At 34.6% G+C, this 17052-nt stretch overlaps 2 protein-coding genes across 2 annotated transcripts in view; one reads left to right on the forward strand and one right to left on the reverse strand.

The window, feature by feature from the left end:
• Positions 1-17052, forward strand: part of TEX9 (testis expressed 9) — an 89305-nt gene that overhangs the window by 63575 nt on the left and 8678 nt on the right. The window contains exons 8-10 of the mRNA XM_077128012.1: positions 1186-1268; positions 1695-1868; positions 9696-9830. Of these exons, the coding sequence (XP_076984127.1) occupies positions 1186-1268; positions 1695-1868; positions 9696-9830 (392 nt within the window). The remainder of the gene's footprint in view (positions 1-1185; positions 1269-1694; positions 1869-9695; positions 9831-17052) is intronic.
• The window catches only part of MNS1 (meiosis specific nuclear structural 1), a 106790-nt gene continuing 92875 nt past the window's right edge, over positions 3138-17052 (reverse strand). The window contains exon 11 of the mRNA XM_077128009.1: positions 3138-9773. The gene's annotated coding sequence lies outside the window, so the exon portion shown is untranslated. The remainder of the gene's footprint in view (positions 9774-17052) is intronic.

Below are 17052 nucleotides of genomic sequence, written 5' to 3' on the forward strand. Positions count from 1 at the left end.
TTCTTGTGCCGTGTAGGGGGGAAGGCAATAATTTCACATGCAGAGTTGGGCTTAGAGAGAGGCCGCATCTGAGCAACAAAAGAGGGCCTCTGGTAGTAACTCTCAGGCATATCTATAGGTAGGCTAAGCTTCTCTACTACATACATAAACTTCACAAGGGCAAGCCTCAAGATCAAGGGCTTGGCCTATGGATTTGGGTGTCCCTAATGTTTGACATAGTATCAGGGGTTTCACTGGTGGTAAAGTTTAATATTCCATATTTTTTTGCTCATCCCTCAAGGGGCTTTGCCAATACTTTTTTGATTATCTGCTTAATATACTCTGGCATATATCCAGGTATTGCATTAAGCTGTATAGGATTAAAGGCCCTCATTCTTATTCTGGGCTCCCTGTATTTGGGTTGTTTAAATGATCTATCCGGACAGGTTGAGTTTGATTATGTGCTACAGAAAATTTAGGTTCTGGATAAAATATACCTTTCTTCCTTTAGTCTCATAGAGTAGGTAAAGTTCTAAAATACAGGCAATGTCTTCCCTACCCCTGTATTCAGAATTATCTTAATCCTGACCTGATTGGCTTCATTCTTACCTCTAAATAGCAAAGGTAAATCTTAATGAAGATTTGTGATAGAAAGCTTCAGCAGTAAGATAGTGTCATTAGTGTATTTCTGTCATCATAAGAGACATTCAGTACATTGTAACTTCTCTGAAATTGGGATGTGTTGCAATTTAATGGCATTTTATACTTTCATTGGCTGGGATTGAAGTTGAGTTTTGCCAGGGAGCATTTATGTTTTTATATATTGGGCATATTACTGACCTGAGACTACTTTAAATTCTGCATTTGAGGTATTTTGGGCCACCGTGGTAAGTATTAATTCAATCTTCAAACATGTGAGTACTTGGCTTGTTCAGTCTCAGAGGTTTTAGGTCCCCCTGTGCTCCCTCCTCCCATACTCAGTTCCAGTGTTGAAATGTGAACATTTCTTTGCTGTTCCTTTCAGTTGCGTGGATTTATTTCTCATTTATCTTTATACAAGGTGTATAGCTTTTTTGTGTTACAGCTTTAAGCAGGAAGACTCCCCATCTTAAGAATTTTTTTTGCTGTTTTATAGTGGTCTGTTTTACAATAGAAAGCATCTTAGATTCAGTGAAAGACAGTAAATATAGTTATTTGAATCCACAGAGGCTCAGATCAGATTTCTAAAGGCCAAACTCCATGTTATGCAGGAGGAATTGGATAATGTTGTATGTGAATGCAATAAAAAGGTAAGCTTTTCAAACCTCTAAAAAGAAATGCTCTGATATTCAAAATCATTTTAGGAGAAATTTAATTTACAATGGTATTTAAAAAATTTTATTGATATAATTCAAAGTTCAAACAAGTTGTGAATTTAAAACTTGTTTACGAACTTCTATTCTGCAGTGTTGAATTTTTACAGAGCTAAGGAATTTTAAATATTTGTTAGCAATTAGAAATATCTCTGTTGGACTTAGAAATGTAGAGTCAAATCAGTAAAGTCAAATGAACCTTGTGACTTCCACTTGTAAAATGAAGTATAATTTGTTTTTCTTCAAAAATGGGTATATCATCAAAGATCATAAAAAACCTTTTAGTGTTTTTGCTTTATGTTTTGATACCAAATCTTTTGTATTTTTCATGTAAAAAACTTATCTATAATTTTATAACTATAGGAGGATGAAATTCAGGATTTGAAGTTCCAGGTAAACAATTTTGAAGAAGATTGTATGAGACAGCAGCGAACAATTAATATGCAGCAGTCTCAAATAGAAAAATATAAAACTCTTTCCGAAGAACAAAACAAAAAATGTGATGGATTGCAGCAACAGCTGTCTTCAGTAGAAAGGGTAACAGTTTTGCTGTTTTTCTTAACTAAATAACAGAGCTACACTAAAACTATTAAAATCACACATTTGTTTGTATAGCCACCAATTTTGTTTGTTCCCATTAATTTTATTTATTATTTAATGAAAACTTTTTCCTTTTACATAGAGTATTTTTAGCAGCTTTATTGAGATGTAATTCACATACCATACAGTTTACCTTTTAAAGTGTACAGTGGCTTTTAGTATGTTCACAGAGTTGTGAAACCAGCACTGCAATCAAATTTAGTGCATTTCATCACTCCCAAAACCCACTGGTCTAACCCCCAACCACTAATCTACTGTCTGTTTCTATATATTTGCATATTCTAGACACTTTATATAAATGGAATCATACAGTGTGATATTTTGTGACTGACTTCTTTCACTTAGTATATGTTGTAGCATGTATTAGTACTTCATTCCTTTTGATGGCTGAATAATATTGTCATTTCAAAATACCATATTTTATTTATCCATTCATCAGTTGATGGACATTTGGATTTTTGAGAATTTTGTATGAGCAGAAATACTAGCACCTTGGAATAAGGGACAGAGACAGGACAAAATGAAGGAAAAATGACTTCAAGAACAGAACCATAGAAGTAGAGGTCTGGGGTCAAGAGAGAGGGGCTTCTTGTTTTGTCTTTGGATAGAGTGCAGTTTTTGCCTCAGTAATTGGAGGGGCTAGGCCTTCTGCCCTGCTGTAGAGTGTTTAACCATCAACCCAATGTTTGCTGAGGTTGGCGCTTAAACCCTGGTATTTGGGAGATCCTACCTGGCACATCAGTGTTGGGGAGGGTGGAGCCTTAGGCCCTGGTGTTTGGGAAGAGCTTGGCTGTTGTCCAAGTGCTTGGAATGGGTGGAACGGCACTTCAGAAGGCCCAGAAGACATAGTATCAATCCCTGGATGACTCTCAGACCTTGAAATACACTGGAGTATGCCCTGCTAGATTTCAGACTTCCTTAGAACCTGTGGCCCCTGCTTTCCTTCCAATTTCTCCATTCTAGAATGGGAATGTCTATCCTATGCCTCTCTCACCACTGTATTCTGGAAGCAGATAACTTGTTTTCTGTGTTTCCAGAATTTCACCTTGTACGGACCATACTCGATTTTTTAAAAATAATTTTATTGACAAATCTTCACACACATACAGTTCATACATGGTGTATAATCAGTGGCTGACAATATCATCACATAGTTTGTATTCATCACCATGATCATTTTTAGAACATTTGTATTACTCCAGAAAAATAAGAAAAAAGAAAAAACTCATATATCCCCTACCCCTTCCCTCTCATTGACCAGGAGTATTTCAGCTACCCAATTTATTTTACCCCTTACCCCCTTATTATTTATTTATTTTTTACCCATATTTTTTTTTACTCATCTGTCCATACCCTGGATAAAAAGGAGCACCAGACACAAGGTTTTCACAATCATATAGTCACACTGTAAAAGGTGTATTGTTAAACAGTCGTCTTCAAGAATCAAGGCTACTGGAACACAGCTTAGCAGTTTCAGGTACCTCCCTCCAGCCACTCCAATACACCATAAACTAAAAAGTGATATCTATATAATGCATAAGAATAATCTCTAGGATAATCTCTTGACGCTGTTTGAAGTCTCTCAGCCACTGAAGCTTTGTCTCATTTCTTTCTTCTCGTTTTTGTTCAAGAAGGCTTTCTCAGGCCCATGGTGCTGGGTCATGGCTCATCCTGGAAGTTCTGTCCCTTGTTGCCAGGGAGATTTATACTCCTGGGAGTCATGGTCCACATAGGGAGGAGAGCAGTGAGTTCACCTGCTGAGTTGGCTTAGAGAGAGAGCCTCATCTGAGCAACAAAATAAGTTCTCTGGGGGTGATTCTTAGGCATAACTAGAAGTAAGCTTAGCCTATCCTTTGCAGGAGTAAGTTTCACAGGGGTGAACCACAAGATTGAAGGCACATGGGCAGGCACTGGAAATCCAACCCAGGTCTCCGGCATGGCAAGCAAGAACTCTGCTTGCTGAGCCACCATAGCCGTTTTGATTTGGTTGTCCCACTGCTTGTGAGAATATCAGGAATTCTCCAAATGGGGAAGCTGAATATTTCTTTTCTCCCCAGCCCCACAAGGTGGCCTTACAAATACTTTTTTATTCACTGCCCAAATTACTCTGGGATATATCAGGGTATCACACTAACCTGAACAAACCAATAAGATCTCATGCTCTATTCAAGATCCCATGTACTTATGGTGTTCAACTAAACTAACCATACAAGATAAATTAGGTAATGTACTACCCATATAAATTTTGCACCAATCAAATCTCTCTCTTTGGTCTCACATAGAAGTTGAAGTTTTAAAATACAGACAATGTCATCCTCTACCCTGTATTCTGATCTACCCCAGTCCTATCCAGATCAGCTTCATTCTTATCTCTAGTAGAAGTTTGATCCATTTTTCAACTTTTTAAACAATTCCTGTATGGGATAATGCTGTCTTTCATAGCTTCAGGGCTCTAACTCGGAGTCTCAGATGTCATATAAATACCTGAAGTTTCTGGGGATGACCAGCTTATATACGAACAGCTCAGTATCTCAGAATTTGGAAATAAGTTACAACTCCTGAATATATGTGATTGCTGTTGAGAGCTTAAAGTAGGACTCATTACAATTGGGTCCTTACAATCTATGACCCAACCTGATAAACCCATGCTCTCGACTTCAGTCATAACTGATTTTGATAAGACTTTGTATTTAAGGGTTATTATTGAAATGGCTTTAGGCTGTTGGGATATTGGGATGGTGTGAATGTTATTTTGCATTTGGATGGAACATGTCCTTTTGGGATCCACAGGGCTAACTTTTGCCATAGCAGCTTTGGCAAACTAAGACAATATCCACAATCAAGGTAAAGAACATTTCTTTTACCCTCCATAATCTTCTTTGTTTCCCTTCCCAATAAATCTTCAACTCCTAAATATGGTCTTAGGGAACCAATGATTTGCATTTACTACACATTAGTTTTCCTTATTTTAAAATTTCATGAAGCTGGAATCCTATAGAAAACTCTTTTTGTGTTTGGCTTCTTTTGTTAAGCATGATGTTTTTGAGATTCATCAATGTTGTTGCATTTTTTTGTGGTTCATTCCATTGTGTTGCTGAGTAGTATTCCATTTATAGATATACCACAATTTGTTTACCTGCTCACCAGTTGATAGACACTTGTTTCTAGTTTATAAGAAAAAAGCCATTATTCATATTCATATATGTCTTTTTTTGTAGAAATATGTTTTCATATCTCATGGCTAAATATTTAGAAGGGATCTTATGGAAAACATGCATTTAATTTTTTAAGGAGCTGCTAAAATATTTTCAAAAGTGATTTTCCTCTTTTATGTTTCCATTAGCAATGTGAGAGAGTTCCAGTTACCCCATACCCTTGCTAACCTTGGTATTGTCATGTATTTTAATTTTAGCCATTTTAAGGAGAAGAGGTAGTAGTATCTCATTGAGGTTTAATTTGTATTTCAGTTATATTGATGTTGAGTATCTTTTCACTGGCTAGTCATGTATCTTATTTTGTGATGTGTCTGTTCATACCTTTTGCCCATTTTTAAAACACTGAGTTGTTTTTAAGTTGTAAATTTTCTTTATGTTTTCTTTAAAATTATTGTTATAATATATATTGTGAATAATTTCTCCCAATCTGATTTGCTTTTTTTAATTTTCTTAACAGTGTCTTTTAAAAGACAGCAGTCTTAAATCTTGATGAATTCCAATATAAATTTTTTGAGTGTTTTATCCTATCTTTATATCCAAGAAATCTTTGTCCACCTCAAGGTCATGAGAATTTTTTTCTATATTTTCTTCTATAAATTTTATAGTGTTAATCTTCATGTGTATATGTACTATGCATGATTATAAATAGATAGCTCTATGATCTATTTCGTTAATTTTGCATATGACATGAGGTAAGAGTCAAGGTTCTTTTTTTTTTTCATAAAGATATCCAGTACTAGTTGTTGAAAATAGTATTCATTTCTCATTTAGCTATATGGCATACCTGAGTCTCCTCCTTTCCTCTCAGTAAAAGGCTCATTCAGTTATGCAGGCCAAAATCTAAGAGTCATCTTGATCCTTTTCTTTCCCACACCTGTATTCAACCCATCAACAATTCCTGTCAATTCTGTCTTCAAAGTACATTGAATTAATCACTTCTCAAAATACCTGTCACTTCCTGTTCTAGTCTGCTAGCTGCTGGAATGCAATATACAAGAAACAAAATGGCTTTTTAAAGGGGAATTTAATAAGTTGCTAGTTCACAGTTCTAAGGCCGAGAAAATGTCCCAATTAAAACAAGTCTATAGAGATGTCCAATCTAAAGTATCCAGGGAAAAATACCTTGGTTCAAGAAGGCCACTGAAGCTCAGTGTTTCTCTCTCAAGTGGAAAGGCACATGGAGAACACAGGGTTTTTCTCTCGGTTGGAAGGGCATCTGGCAAACACGGCGTCATCTGCTAGGTTTCTCTCCTGGCTTCCTGATTCATGAAGCTCCCTGGGAGGCATTTTCCTTCTTCATCTCCAAAGGTCGCTAGCTGGTGGACTCTCTGCTTCATGGTGCTGCAGCATTCTCTGCTCTCTCTGAATCTCTAGCTTTCTCCAAAATGTTTCCTCTTCTATAGGATTCCAGTAAACTAATCAAGACCCACCCAAATGGGTGGAAACACATCTTCACCTAATCCAGTTTAACAATCACTCTTGATTGAGCCACATCTCCAGGGAGATGATTTAATTACAGATTCAAACATACAGTACTGAATAGGGATTAGAAGAAATGGCTGCCTTTACAAAATGGGATTAAGATTAAAATTTGGCTTTTCTAGGGTACATACATCCTTTCAAACTGGCACACTTCCTTAAATCAGATCATGTTGCCCTCCTGCTTAAAACCCCAAAAGCATCCCACGTCACTTAGAATAAAACCCAAACGCCTTGCCAAGACTCACAAGGCCTGATTCTCCTATCTTAAGACCTTACTTACTTGAAGCCATAATGATCTTCCTGGTGATTTTTGTATGTGCTAAGTAGATTCCTGCCTTAGGGTCTTTATCTTCATTGTTTCCTCCTGTCTGGAGTTCTTTACCCCAATTCTTTACATGACTATCTCCCTTACTTCATTTAGAAGTTTTCCCCTAACCAATCTGACTTAGTTACCCATTGATCTGTCCTCTTCTTATTTTTCTTTGTAGCCCTTATCACTACCAGATATTGCATATGTCTGTATACACACACACATATATAAAACTATATATATATATATACAATTATTTATTATGTCCCTTCCTCTATAGTGCAAGCTTCATAAGAGCAGGAACTTTAATTTATTCTGCCCATATAGAATATTTCCTGGCACACAGTAAATACTCAATAAATGAGTTGAATAAATGAGAGTGTGAACTCTATTGGGTATAGATTATTACTCCCCATTTCAGATGTGGAAACTGAATCCAGATAAGGTTTGTGGAATCTTATCTGATCATTTATTTATCCTCATTTTATATATTCCTCATCTGAATTACAGTGACACTTTGTGTTACTCTCCTGGAATTTCCTTAATTTTTATCTTGTGCTGTGATTACTGATACATGTACCTTTTTAATTTTGCCAGACTACAGACACCTTGAAGGACCATACCTTGTTCATCTTCATATTTTCTCTCCTCTTCTTGCACATTCCCCATACCAATGCCTTTTACGAATGACTTTAAATATGAGAGAATGGCAAATTATTTCTTCTTGAATCTCACAGTATTAGATTTTTAAAATTAGATTTGATTTTCTTTAATCTATCGCTTTTTCTTTGAAAACTAATGTGAAATTCAGGGCTTGAGATTCTTCATAAAATGTTTGCCTAGCAACATGCAAACTGCTTAATTTTTGGGGTAACAATAGATTTACATTACTGAATTTATTTTCTGGACACAGGCTCTCCTTTAACACTGATGGTATCTTTTCTGCACTTTTCAAAAGGTATTTCACAGAGAACATTTGAAAACAGAAATGTTTGCAGGTTTTCCATTTCTTTAGTGGATTTACTCTTACAGGAAACTTTTATTTCCTACTTTACTATTCTTCTGGCTCTTCTTTTCTTAAAAAATTTTTCTTAAGATGGGGAATACTGATTCTCAGGGGTCAGGGGACATCGTGTGATAAAGGATGGTTTTCATTTTTCAATGAAATAGGTAGGTTACAAATTCACTACAAGGAAAGAGAAGGGTAAAGAAGATTAATTTCCATATTCCTATGAGAGGAGGCTTAAAATGAGGCAGCAAGAATCGTGGACTTTGTAGCTAATGAGCATCTTTGCCTTTCTGATGTGAGCAGTGAGATAAATCAGGCTTAAGTGTAGCTACCACCCACGAAGCTGTGAAGAAGGCTGGTGATAGCAGATGCTATCCATACACACTTGGATTTGTTTAGAAACCTACATAAAGAGCAGCATGTGTTTTGTTTTGTTTTTCCCTTTAATTACTCCAAGCAAGGGAGATCAATTTGCAAATAAAACACAGTGATACAGCCAGGAGAAAAAATTATAAAAGACTACAAAGAAGAATTTAAAAAAATAAAAAAAGATTACAAAGAACTTTACTTTTAACTGAGTCATTTTAATTCTACAATATTTACTGAGTATCTATTTTATATAAAACCCTGTACTAGGCATTGTAGGAATACAAAGAACAGTGGTTAAATACTACAAAATAAGTTTAGTTCAATAAGCATATTGTTAGTCCATTTTATATTCCTCTTAAGTGCTGGGAACAAAGAACTATTGCTTCTATCCTTAAGGAGTTTACATTATGGTGGGGGAAATGAAGTAAGTGGATGGTTTAGTACCACACCAGAGGTACTATGATATATGTCTATTAAGGTGCTGTAGAAGCTCTGAAGAAAGGGCACCTAATCTAGGGAGGAGGGACAGTAAGGATTAGATATAGGAGACTTCTTGGAGGAGTTAAAGCCTTAGGATAGAACCTTAGCTGATTCTTAAAGGATGAGCAGGTGCTAGCCAGAGGAAAATAAGAAGTGGGGAGGGAACAGGGCAGAAGGAAGAGCATGAGTTGTGTGGGAGAAATCCAAATATTGCTGATATAGGAGAAGGTAAACATCTGTGGCAAGAGTTGAGGCTAGCTGACAGGTGGACTTTTGAAGTTTGTCTTATAGGTCCTTCTTGAAAACATGGTCTGTGGACTCTGCAACAGAATCTCCTAAACTGTTTGAAAAAATGATCTAAACCCATTCCAGGACATGGAAATCATCCATAAAATCTGTTGCTTCTGTTCAGAATTGGGATTTCTCTATAAGGCTAAGGTAGAATGCTCTGTGGTTAATATTTTCTTAAACAATATACTTTTTCAGGTTACTCAAAAACAGTATTCATGAGAGAGTTTATTTCTTATATTGGTGTTTTAAGAGATTCCCAAAGGAAGAACTATAATTAAAAAGAGTTGCTTATAAAATAAATACAGAAGTTATATATACTGCATCTGGGGTCAATAAAAAGCGGAAAATTCCAAACAAAAGTGATTTGAAAGCCTAGTTCATGACTACATTTTTAGTATGTATTTTTCTAATACAAATTTGGATTAAGATCTCAGTGAGACCTTTGCACTTAGTGCTGTCACTGGCCTTTTTATTATAGAGACTGTCTGCTTAGTTCCTGACTTAAGAGACTGAGGAGCAAGCAATATGGAAATGGAAAGTGTTGCAAAATAATAAAAAGAGAACTTATGGTATGTTTATAAATGTTCCGTATCTTTTTTACAATATAGGAGTTAGAAGACAAAAGAAGACTACAAAAACAGGCTGCTGCTAGTCAAAATGCCATTGAAGTTCGCTTGAATAGAGCTCTAGAAGAAGCAGAAAAGTACAAATTGGAATTAAGTAAATTAAGACAAAATAACAAGGTATTAAAATTAATTTTAATGTTAATTACCAGTAATGAAGACCTTTTGTCTGAATACTTAATAGACATAGAACTAAAAAAAATTAATAATCAATAATTATAGTGTACAAGGGCTCTCACACATTGATACTGGAGCCATAACTTATTCAACAGATATTTATAGAATTGAGGTCAATTCTATGAGAAGAATTTGCTAGATGTCAGAGATACAATGGTGAGCCTTATAGTAACTCTATAACAGTGGTTATCAAAATGTGGTCTCAGAACCAGCAGCAGAAGCATCACCTGGGAATTTGTTGAAAATTCTGAATAATATATAGGAGTTAACTGCTAGGGGAGGGATTATGGGAAGAGTGAGTAGTATGTAAAAATGGCACTGTGGCAGGAGAGAAGATGACAAAATAATGAAAGATAAGGGTGGCTGTGAAGGAACTGGTACAAAGTAGGACTTCAAATACAGTTTGGCTTAAATGTTAGCGCTGACATTAAGAATAAGTGATTTTTTTTGCATTGAATTAATTTACATATTGTAAAATGCACAAATATTATATGTGTAGTTCAGTAAGTTTTGGCTCTTGTACATTCCTCTGTAACCACCATAAAATATGAGATAAATCAATATATAGAATATTTTTATTACCTCTAGAAAGTTCCCTTCTATCCTTTTCCAGTCTCAGAGATAGCACTGATTTTTCCCTGTTCTTGAATTTCATATAAATGGAATTGTAGAGGATGTATTCTTTCATAACTGCTTTCTTTAATTTAGTGTAATGTTAAGATTCATCCACATTTTGAATTTTATTTTTCCCCCTTCATCAGTCTTGTTGATGAGCTATCAGTCTTTTCAAAGAAACAACTTTTGTTTTTATTTTCTCTAATTATGTTTCCTATTTCATTGAAGTTGCATTTCTTTTTGTCTAATTACTTTGTGTTTAATTCACTCCTCTTTCTAGCTTCTTATAGTGAAAGCTTAGATCATTGATTATAATACTCTTCTATCAAACATTTAAATAAAAATTTCCCTCAAACTGCTCCTTTAGTTGCATCCCCCAATTTTTTTTCATTTGCTGATCTTTAAGTATGCATTTTTAATTTTTTTCACATTTATTAAAGTGTAATAGACATACAATTTAAACTGTAAAATTTGATGAATTTTAACTATACATATATATGTGCATATATATATATATATATACTGTGAAACGATCACCATAAAGATAAAAAACATATTCATTAACCCTGTGCCTTTATAATCCATGCCTTCTTCCTACCCCCATCCTTAGAATCTAGTTTGCATTTTTCTAGAATTTTATATAAATTCTTTTGTATCTAACTTCTTTAACTCACCCTGATTATTCTGAGATTCATCTGTTTTGTTGCCTGTTAATGATAGTTCATTTCTTTCTGTTTTACCCACAGTATGAATATACCAGAATTTGCTCAATCATTTACCTGTTGATGGTCATTTGGGTTGTTTCCAGGTTTTGGCTATCACAGATAGCTCTGTCATTAACATTCATTTATGAGTCTCATGTGATCGATTATATGCTTTGATTTCTTTAGGGTAAATACCTAAGAGTTAAATGTCTGGGTATAGTGGATGTATGCTGTACTGCCAAACTGTTTTCCAAAGTGATTGTGCTAATTTATGTTCCCACCAACGGTATATGAGAGTATCAGCCATTCTGTCTCCTCACCAGCACTTGATATAGCCAGACTTATAAATTTTAGCTGTTTAGTGGTGTGTGATAGTATATCGTTGTGATTTTAATTTTAATTTCCCTAATTTCTGATGATGTTGAGCATCTTTTCAAATGCTTATTTGCGATTTTCATATCTTTAATGAATGTTTGAACAAAACTTTTGCTCATTTTTTTAGTGGACTTTATTTTTTAAAATAGTTCTAGATTTACAGAAAAACTGTGAAGAAAACAAAGTTCCCATAAACTCCACACACAGTCTTCTCTATTGTTAACATCTATATTAGTATGGTACATCTTTTACAATTAATGAATCAATATTGATTCATTTTTATTAACTAAAGACTATATTCAGATTTCTTTAGTGTTTACCTCATTAGTTCATTTTTTTAAATTTTACTCTTTTTTTTTGTATGCTTTATTGTGGGGGTCACATTTCATTCTTTTTCCATGTGAGTGTCCCCTATTGCAGCCTCATCCACTGAATTTTTGTTTGTTTTTCATTTGTTGGTTTGTTTGTTTTGGGGGAGAAGTGCATGGGCCAGGAATTGAACCTGGGTCTCCTGCATGGCAGGTGAGAATTCGACCACTGAACTACTCTTCCACCCCCTCATTAGTTCATTTTTAAAAGGCAAAAATTTTATATGATCTGAAGAAAAACTGGAGTCATTAGTTCATTTTTAAATAATTGGCTTGTCTGTCTGATTATTATAAATGAGTTGTAAGAATTATTTATATGTCCTAGTTACAAGTCTTTTGTCAGATATATGTTTTGCAAAGATTGTATCCTAGTCTGTGGCTTGCCTTTTATTTTTAAACATGATCATTCTAAGAACAACATTTTTAAATCTTGATGAAGTCCAACTTACAGACTTTTTCTTTACTTCTATAACTTGCGCTTTTCGAGTCTTAATTAAAAATTATTTTCCAAGTTTAAGGTCACTAAGTTTGTATCTTATGTTTTCTTCTAGAAGTGGCAGAACTTTAGCTTTTATATATAGGTGACTTATGTGTATGAGGGACAAGGTCTGGTTGTCTGTGTTTTTTTTTTCATATATTCCAGTACAATTTTGAAAGATTATTCTTTCACCATTGAATTGCCTTGACAACTTTATTGAAAATCAGTTGCCCAGATATGTGTGAATCTCTAGTCTATTCCAATGACATGGCTGCCTTTATGCTATTAATATACTGCCTTGGTTTTATAGATTTATAATAAGTGTATGTCCAACTTTGTTCTTTTTCTAAGTTATTTTGGCTATTCTAGATCTCTTTCATTTCCTTTCATTTCATTTCATAAAGTTTAGAATGACTGTCATTTTCTATAAAAAATCCTTTTGGGATTTTGATTGGCACGGCATTGAATTTATGGATCAATTTAGGGAAAACTGACAATATTGTGTATTCCAAATCAAGCCCACAGAAAATCTCTGCATTTATTTAGGCTTTCTCTAAGCAATATTTTGTAGTTTCAGTGTACTGGATTTATACATTTTTACCAAACCTTACTCTTAGTATTTTTTCTTTTTTGATGTTATTTTAAGTGTGGTTTTTAAAACTTCAATGTCTGATTGACTGTTCCTAGAATATAGAAATACAATTAACTTTATGTCTCCCTGTTTATATATATGTACTTCTGTAACTATACATACACACATACAGAGGCAGATATGTGATATGTATATTATAGGGATTTTTTGTTCACAACATTTTTGTGTGTGTGCATGGGCTGGGAATCAAATCCAGGTCTCCCACATGGCAGGCAAGAATTCTAACACTGAGATACCATGCACCCCTACAATTGACTTTTGTATACTTATGCTGTATCTGGCAACTTTGCTAAACTCATTTATTAGTTCTAACCTTAGGATTTTCTACATAGGCCAAGGATCAAGAAACTTGGTTGTAAAGGGCTGGCTAGTAAATATATATAGGTTTTATGGACCACATGTGTTCCCTGTTGCAAATTCTTTACTGGTTTTGGTTTTTTTTTTTGTTTTTATTTAACCTTTCAAAATGTAAAAACCATTTTTAGTCACTGGCCTTGAAAAAACTGGCTGCAGTCTGGATTCAGACCAGTAGTGATAATCAAGTTGTCTGTGAATAAAGACAGTTTTAATTCTCCCTTTACAATCTCAGTGCCTTTTATTTTCTGTTGTTACCTTATTGCATTGGCTAGATCCTTAAAATTATGAATAGAGGTGGTGAGGGCAGACATCTTTACCTTGTTCTCAATCATAAGAGAAAAAAATCAGAGTTTTATCATTAAATATGGTGTTAACTGTACTATTTTTTTTTTGTAGATATCCTTTATTCCCTGAGGAAGTTCCCTTCCATTCCTAGTTTGCTGAGAGATTTTATCAGGAATGCAAGTTGGATTTTGTTTAAGTGCTTTTTCTGCATCTATTGAGATAACATATTTGTTTTATTTTTAAATCTATTTAGATGATGAATTATATTGATTTTTGAATGTTAAACCAACCTTACATTCTTGGGATTAACCTCACTTGGTGATGGTGTATTATTTTAAGCTTTGTTACATCTTTGTTTACATGGGAGTTTAAGGCTGTAGTTTTCCTTTCTTGTAGAATCTTGGTTTTGGCCTAAAGATATTGCTGCCTTTATTAAATGAGCTAGGAACTGCTCACTCGTCCATAACTTTCTGAAAATGTTTTTGTACAATTGGTATTTTTTCCTTAAATGTTTGATAGACTCTACAAGTGAAGCAATATGGGTCTGAAGTTTTTTTGTGGAAAGATCTTAAACTTCAAATTAAAATTTTTGTGTAGTTTGGTTGGTTATACCTTTTGAAGGAATCAGTCCATTATGTTGTCAGATTTATAGGCAAAAAGTTTTTTTAGTATTTCCCTACTAGTCTTTGAATATCTGTATGGTCTATAGTGATGTTCCTTTCTCATGCTTGATGTTGGTAATTTGTGTTTTCTCTTCTTTCCTGAAAAGTCATACTAGAGGCTTACCAATTAATTGATCCTCCTAAAGAATCAATATTCGGTTTCAATAATTCAAAATTATTTCATTTTCTCTTTCATTGATTTCTGCTCTACTCTTTATTATTCCCCTTTTCTCCTTTCTTTAGCTTTGATTTCTTCTTTGTCTAGTTTCTTAAGCTGAAAGCTTAGGTTATTGAGACCGTTCTTTTTTTCTAATATAGCATTAGCACTATAAATTTTCCTCTGTACACTGCTTTAGCTACATTCCATTCAAAATACTTTCTAATTTTCTTCCTTGAATAATATGTTACTTAGTAGTTTGTCATTTTGTTTCCAAGTGTTAGGGGGATATTTCCAGATGGCTTTTTTATTAATTTTTTTTAACCTTTGAAGTATTTCTTGCAAGAACTTATATTTCTAGTGTTAATCAGTGGGGCACATAGGTCTATAAAACCCTTTTCAATCTTCTTCACCTTCAGTATGGTAATATTACTTATAGACCCACTAGAAAATGGCCTTCACTTCTATCTATTCCCTTACATTTGAGTTCAACCTAATTAGCTAACCATTCACTCATCTCTACCTCCTATGTATCTCTGAGTCCCCTATATTCTGTATTATAAGCCTCTGATTTTACCTTTACCATGGTCATAAGAGTGGAGCCATACAGTATCTGTCTTTTTGTGTCTGGCTTATTTCACTCAGAATTATATCCTCAAGGCTTGTCTTGTGGTTCAGGATGTCCTTTTGTCTTACTGCTGCATAATATTTCCATTGTACGTATGTACCACATTTTGTTAATCCACTTGTCTGCTGATGGGCACTTGGATTGTTCCCATCTTTCGGCAATTGTGAATAATGCTGCTATGAACATTGATGTGCAAATAAATGTCTGTCTGTGTCGTTGCTTTCAGCTCTTCTGAAAGAGCTGAATATCTGTATGGTCTATAATGATGTTTCTTTCTTATGCTTGATGTTGGTAATTTGTGTTTTCTCTTCTTTCCTGAAAAGTCATACTAGAGGCTTACCAATTAATTGATCCTCCTAAAGAGGATATATACCAAGTGGTGTTATTGCTGGCTCATAGGGCAACTTGATATTTAGTTTCCTAAGGAACTGCCAAACTGTCTTGCATAGGAGCTGTACCATTATACATTCCCACCAGCAGTGCATAAGTGTCCCAATTTCTCCACATCCTCTCCAACATTTATAGTTTCCTGTTTAATAGCACTCATTTTTATAGGTGTGAGTTGGTATCTCACTGTAGTCTTGATCTGCATTTCCCTATATCTAATGAAAATGAGCATCTCTTCATATGCTTTTGAGTCATCTGTATTTGCTCTTCAGAAAAATGCCTATTCATATCATTAGCCCATTTTATAACTGGGCTGTTTATTCTTTTGTTGTTGAGTTGTATGATTTCTTTATGTATATGGGATATCAAACCTTTGTCTGATGTGTGATTTCCAACTTCCATTGATTGGCTGCCTTTTCACATTTTTGACAAAGATTTCTGAGGTGCAGAAGCATTTGATTTTGAGGAGTTCCTATTTATCTACTTTTTCTTTTGTTGCTTGTGCTTTGGGTGTGAAATTTAGGAAGCCACCTCCTATGACTAGGTCTTGAAGATATTTGCCTCCATTTTCTTCTAGAAGCTTTATGGTGCTAGTTCTTATATTTAGGTGTTTGATCCACTTTGAGTTAATTTTTGTGTAGGGTACAAGATAGAAGTCCTCTTTCATTCTTTTGATTATTGATATCCAGTTCTTCCATGCCCAATTATTGAAAAGCCTATTTTGTCCCAGTTCAGAGGATTTGGGGGCCTTGTCAAAATCGGTTGACCACAGCTTTGGTGGTCTATTTCTGTACTCTCGATTCAATTCCATTGGTCAATGCTTCTATCTTTGTGCCAGTACCATGCTGTTTTGAGCATTGTGGCTTCATAATAAGTTCTAAAATCAGGAAGTGTTAATCCTGCCACTTCATTTTTCTCTTTTAGGATGCTTTTAGCTATTTGGGGTCTCTTTCCCTTCTAGATAAATTAGGTAACTAGCTTTTCCAAGTCTTCAAAGTAGGTTGTTGGAATTTTGGTTGGTACTGCATTTAGTCGAATGCTTTTCAGCATCAATTGAGATGATCATGTGATTTTCCCCTTTCAATTTGTTAATGTGCTGTATTACATTAATTGATTTTCTTGTGTTGAACCATCCATACATTCCTGGTATAAACCCTATTTGGTCATGGTATATAATTCTTGTAATGTATTGTTGGATTCCATTTGCTAGTATTTTGTTGAGAATTCTTGCATCTATGTTCATTAGGGAGTCTGACGTGTAGTTTTCCTTTCTTATAGCATCTTTACCTGGTTTTGGTATTAAAATGATATTACCTTCATAAAATGAGTTAGGTAGAGTTCCTTTTTCCTAAATTTTTTGGAGAAGTTTGAGCAGGATTGGTGTTAGTTCTTTTTGGAATGTTTGATAAAATTCCCCCATGAAGTCATCTGGCCCTGGGCTTTTCTTTGTAGCGAGATTTTTGATGATTGATTGAATCTCTCTACTTTTGATTGGCT

The sequence above is a fragment of the Tamandua tetradactyla genome, chromosome 14, assembly GCF_023851605.1.
Source record: "Tamandua tetradactyla isolate mTamTet1 chromosome 14, mTamTet1.pri, whole genome shotgun sequence".
Classification (NCBI taxonomy): domain Eukaryota; kingdom Metazoa; phylum Chordata; class Mammalia; order Pilosa; family Myrmecophagidae; genus Tamandua; species Tamandua tetradactyla.